General features: G+C 49.5%; 1 protein-coding gene across 1 annotated transcript in view; it reads left to right on the forward strand.

The window, feature by feature from the left end:
• The window catches only part of LOC149340596 (uncharacterized), a 65,114-nt gene extending 59,508 nt beyond the window's left edge, over positions 1-5,606 (forward strand). The window contains exon 4 of the mRNA XM_089551299.1: positions 5,518-5,606. Within this exon, the coding sequence (XP_089407425.1) occupies positions 5,518-5,564 (47 nt within the window). The 3' untranslated portion in view covers positions 5,565-5,606. The remainder of the gene's footprint in view (positions 1-5,517) is intronic.
• Positions 5,607-6,000: the final 394 nt, after the last annotated feature.

The raw sequence follows: 6,000 nt of genomic DNA on the forward strand, positions 1-6,000 counted from the left end.
CCACGCAGATGTTGCTTCAGGAACCTAGTAGCTGCGGCGAGGTGTCACTTTATTTTGAACCCCAACCGCTGTCGAGCGCTTTACTCAAGGATAGCGCGTATTATACTGTATTTTCTGCGCGCATGCGCTGTAGTACCTTCGTCGCAACATCGAGGATGCCGACTTACTGTAACCAGTTGCTACGAATGCCTCAATCGCTATCGGTATTATTGTGTCCCTAAAGGGGCCCCTCCGCAGCAAGGGTTTCGGCCAAGAGCTCATGGTTGTCCTGAACTTATCAAGCAACTTAATAAGTTATGCTTTGAAGAAACAGGTGTGCACTGTAGATTTTTGTAGCGAAAGCTACACTGGCCACGAACTTGCGATTTCGCTGCGGCGATGCTCCGAGGAGGCACAGGGACCGACCTTCAGCCATCTCCTAGCAACCGCCGCAGCTGTCAGACACCGCGCGCTCGCCTCACCGTCTGGTAAGACGTCACACCATGCGCCTCGCCGTGGAGCCGCCGCCGCCTTTTGGTATGACGTCACATCGCTTGCCTCGTTGTTGCGCTCGCTTTCGCTACGTATATCCTGGCATAGCCTAGCTAAGCCACTGCCAATTCTGTTGCAGAACTCTATGCCACTTCTGTCTAGCTGTACTATTTTAGGCGGTAACAAGGCAAGCCCACTTACCGCGAACTACGACTACAACGAATGCAATCCACGTGACCGTCAGCTTCATTAAAGTGGGCTAGACTTAGTACTTTTCTTTTTATTTTTTTCTGCTCGAAAGCTCACTTATCACCTGTTATCTCTGAGCGTCTGTGATAATGAAATATGTAATGAACAATACAAACCTTAAGCAAACAATCCTCCGTAACTTAGCACCCATTAGCCTAAGAAAGCAAAAAAAAAATCGAGTTAACGTGCTTCAACCCAAAGAAAGAGCTTTTGTGGAATGCCTTCTTTAAATGTCAAACTCTCACATTTCTCAAAACCTTCAGGAGGCTTTCCCGTTGAAAAAGGCGTGGGGCGCATACTGGATTCTCTGCTTCAGTATGCCTTGTGCATTGACCTTTGCGAGACAATCCTTTAGCGCTAGCCATCCTCGCAATTTTTGCTAGTCTTTGCGGAAATTTATCGCACCTGAGCTATTTCTCCCTTCACCCCCATTCTATCTCTTCGGCCCAAAGCGAGGTGCCTTCGAGAGAAATGGGGCAAGCCTGCGTCTTTTCGACAATGCACTTTTCCAACTACGCCGGTCTGCGATGCGGAATCCGTTTTTCCTGCGGCGGCCGGCACACACTTCGAATAACGCCTTTTCTTCGCCGCGGTTCCAAAGCCAGGGGGCAACACCGAAACTGTCCCAATTCTGTTACAGCCGCCCCATCCCCTCCCCCTTACTTCCCGTTTATTTTTCTCGTCCCCACCCGCCCCTCAATCTTCCTTGCCGCGTGCGCGGTTGCAGACGCTCGGCTTCGGAGAGTTCATCCCTGGCGCCCAGTCGCCCTTAGCGAGCGCACGGCTGACTGAGCGACCCATGCACTGCAGGCGTTTTTGTTTTCTCGTTTTGTTTTCCATTCCTCTTACGCCTGCTTTCTCCCTCCGCACCGTTTCTTTGAGCTGCCGCAGATATCTCCCCACTTCCCTGTACTCCCCCGCCGCGGTTTGCTCCCCGCCCCAACCTCTGGCAGACAGACATTCGCGCCAACTAGGCGCGATGGATTTCGTGCTCTTTCGATCCCCTCACTTTTGTCCACGGCTTTGTGCGGAGCGTTTGATTTTGTTCGGTCTTCTACCTCTCGGCCCTTTCCCCACTTTTCCACCTTTCGGTTGGTACTGCAGGAGAGCGTTTTGTTTCTGGTTCTTTTGCGCTGCTCTGCGTTACATTCACTTCCCGTGCATCGACGCCCAACGACCACGTGTTGGCTGAACGGGATGATGTCTGCTTCTTCCTCAACATATTCTTTTCCCGAAATATAGCGTCTTAGTAGCCTTGTTTCGCACTCTCTTTTTATGCGTGGCATGGAAATTTGGAAGAAGACGTTCCAGGTTCCTTTCTGTACCACTAAGCTTCTCAGGCGTCTTTGACTTACCTATTGTCTGTTGCTTACACCTTCCGCACACCACCTTAAACACGTGAGTTTTTTTTGTATCTTCTTTTTTTTTCTCTTTCTGTTTTCTACTTTGCGCGCCGCTTTAGGGTGGACTTTTTGTTCGGAAGCTTGAGTTGGGAGTGCGCGGTCGAGTGTATACACCACCACGTCCGAGCCACGAAACAAAGAGCGAACAAAAAAAAGAGCTATTTGTTTTGGTCGGAGGGGTATTGATCCCTTCTTGCTGCTGTTGTCCGGCAGTTCCCCACTCCCTTTTGTTTCTGTTTGTTTGTTTTTTTTCTCTAGTCGGGCTGCTTGAGTGATTTCGAGACGTCGCCACTTCGAGCTCTTCCGCTGCCCCCGCTGGGTGCCAATGGAAAATGGATTGGAACTGCGCTGGTGCTGTTTGTTTCACCTGCCTGTTCACCTGCGGCGAGAATGGACGGAAGAAAACATAAAGCGAAGCTGTGCTTGTTTGACGCGCACTCGGTTTCCATTATGGGAGCCAGTGAATCAGCGTCTCCAGGCTATCCCTAGAAAAGAGCTCAAGAGGTTTGTTCCGGGAGTACTGGGAGGGAAGCTTATCAATTTATTGAGGGCTAAATTTTCGTTCTAAAAACGGAGAGAACTTTAGCTTTGCTTTAAGGAATAAAATAAAACGTGTTATTGAAGGGCACGTAAGCTTTCTGGCGTGGGCTGCGGAACAGGAAATCTTGAAAAGAAATAGCTTGCCTATGTGAAATAAAACTTGGCTCTAACAGAAAAAAAAAAAAAGTAATGCTGACCAACAGACACGAACATCACATTGTTAGAAAGGAGGTCCTGATCTCGAGCGTGTGGGCTCTGAATTTTTGTTGAAACTTTGTTGAGAGGAATTGCCTCACAAGGATTTTGAATCAATAACGACACATAAGTGGCATATTCACTGCTACGCAGTGATATCACCGAGAGGTTGATTGGTAGAATGGTAGCGTGCTGGCACTGGAGCCCTTTAGCAATTCTTTTTCATCTTTGAAGTGTTGCAGCAAACCTGGTATTTCTTTAATACCTCACTTATAGAATGTGCTTCATGCATACAGAAATGCTAAGATCAATTCCCAGCCTTATTGCTTAGCACTCTGGACTGGGGAAAGTGGCGATGATAGCGAAAATGTTAGAGCCCCGTGTACTGCGCTACGCCAGTGCACGTTAAAGAACCCCAAGGGGTCGAAATTATCCGTATCTCTCCAGAAAAGCGTTCCTCACAGATTGCCTTACAATGGGACGTTAAACCTCATAAAAAGAAGAGAGAAAAAACGAGAATGTGGCTATTTCATTGCTAAGATGCCCATTTTAATGCACTTTACTCCAATGCACGCGCTAAGAACAGAATTTAGAATTCAGTGATCCGAAAAACTGCAGATGCGTTGTGAGAAACCCTATGTCATGAGTTTTTTCCGGCAAATCCCCCCCCCCCTTTATTTTTTCATAAAATAGAAGATGAAACGATGCATTTTATAAGATAATGATATGTGTACAGTCTGCGTATACCCTTCTGTAGAGCGCCCCATCAGACGGCGCAACGCATTAAAAGCCGAAATTATAATGCAGCCCCGATCGGCGGGCAGTGTGCTGAATTCCAACTTGCTTGCAGATCTATGGGACTCTGCATCCGGGCAAAAGTTGCCACTAAAAGCTAGGAGCTGCGACGGCGTGCGGATTTTTATGAAGGGTAGTGCGCCGCTTGAGTGCTCTGCAGAAGGGTGAGGCAGGCTGTACACGGCTTGCTACGTTTCCTCAGTCTAAGCATGAAGTGCAAACCCCCCCCCCCCCCCCCCCCCTCCCCCTTCAGGTGATTCGGCCACCGGAAGCCTGGACATCGACTACAAACGTAAACACTAGTGTTCGCACTTGTGTTTCGTGGCACCATTCTGGACATACCCCTAGCCCAAAATATCGACTAATTCCCTCTAGTGTTTTTCATATATAACACGCACTAAGAATATGGTCAGTAAACCGAGCGTCGACACACAACGTACGAAAGGGCCCACAATCCAGGAAGCTTCGTTGTGTTCTTCGTCTCTTCCTAATAAGTAATGCGTGAACGGGCCCTTTTCTCACTACGTTCTCAGATGCGCAAAACGTAGCCCGAACAGCTACACACCCTCGTCAAATACAGAACTTGTTTTTGGGATCGCGTAGTTTAAGCGAAATTCCAGGGCGCTAACGTTAGTCTCATTATGACCCGCTTAGCGCTTTCTCTCGTGTCAGCGTTGCACGGCACAAAAATGTGCGGTCGTCAACTCCTGCAGCGGCGGCGGCAGCAGCGACCTGGACCGCGGCACACGAACGCGGTGCCGCAGTCTCTGGGGGCCACCGAGCCCCGCCGGACGACAGCCGAGCAGAGGCCCCAAAAAGCGGCCGCGGCGGTGGTCATGCGTGGCCATCTCCGCAAAACAGCGCGCCGCGACAACTGAGACGTCTGGATGGGCTCGGGTGTCCGCCTGCATCGTTGTCCGTGCTCGGAATAAAAGGTGTCAATCTCGGACACATTGCGCCGCGGCCAGTCCGGGGGCAATAAAAACGCAAGCGCCTGCACCGCGCCCAGCCATCCGTTAGGTATAAATGGAACCTTGATGCTCTCCCTTTCTAACCCCCCGCCTCCTGCCCCCTCCGCGCCTAGGATCTTCCCTATCTCCTCTTTTTCTTCCCTTTCTACTTTCTTCCCGCTCTCTCTCTTCCCTCTGTTTCGTGTTATGCTCCGCTCTTTTTAGGCTCCTCCTTCGGCATCGCCCTTCCTAGTTAGGCCTTCTTTCTACCCAGCTTTTTCTTAAGGAGCCGCTGAGACGTTAGCTTTTTTGCCTGCCATGCCTGCTTGCGTTTTTTTTTTCTTCTCTGCTCTTCCCTTTTTTCCCGGCGCCCTTCTCGAGTCGCCTTTCTTTTGTTACACAGCGCAAGGAAAACACAAGACGCGCAGCTGCAGAAGTGGGGCCGCGCTCCCAATGGAATACTGATGAGTGTTGCTAAGCTCGTTGTTGGTCGTCGATTCAGTATTTAACCCTTGTATTGGTGTCCCTGTTTCCTGTCAGATAAAGCGCCGCGGACACGAAGTGGTTTCGCCCCCCCCCCCCCCCCCCCCCCCCAAGGTTTGAAAGGAAGCGCCGAGTTCGGTAGCACTCTCGTTTTGTGGGTGTTATTGTAGTTACTGGACGCGTTCTGGGCTTTGTCGCTTTGCGATGCCAGGGCCGTGTTGAACAATGGCTTGCAGCTAACAAGGCGTGCCGAGGGAGGGAGCCCAACCTTGAAATATATTTATGGACCTACGTGGCAGGCCTACATAAAGCCGGCGCCTTGCCTCTGCCAAGTGCTTTGACTAATGTCTGCAAGAAGGCTCTCTGCAAGCAGGGGGAAACGCTTACACCCCCCCCCCTCCCCATCCCCTTATTTTCTTTTTTTTCCACAGGCAGACAGCCACGTTCTCGTGACAAATGTGCTTTATGCATCTGCTGACTTCGAGCTCGGAATTCTTGCTCTACAAAGCGACGAAAGGTTGCATCACTTTTCTTCTATGATAAAGTTAGAGAGAATAAATTTCAATTGCACTTTTTCTCTTTGATTGTGCTGAAGTTTGCGCTGCGCTTGGGCGCAGTAACTAGTTTATTTATTGATTTTCTTCTTGTCCTTAGTAAGGTATTCGTTGACTTTAATGGCCCCTAAAATCATTATTAAAGCAAGCTACTACATTCGATTCCTTATTTTTTAATTCGCGGTATTGTCGTTTAAGACGCTGTAGTGAGTCAGACAGGTTTGAACTGCGAAAGATTTCTTAGTTCAGGCCGTATTTTGTTATGATTAGCGATGGCTTGGTTAGAACAGGTCAAACAAAAATAGCGCAAGAACAGAACAGGGACAAGGAAAGACACACGGTAAGTTTGCTAGGGTCATA

This window comes from Amblyomma mixtum, chromosome 6 (genome assembly GCF_055824585.1).
Source record: "Amblyomma mixtum isolate Tamu chromosome 6, ASM5582458v1, whole genome shotgun sequence".
Classification (NCBI taxonomy): domain Eukaryota; kingdom Metazoa; phylum Arthropoda; class Arachnida; order Ixodida; family Ixodidae; genus Amblyomma; species Amblyomma mixtum.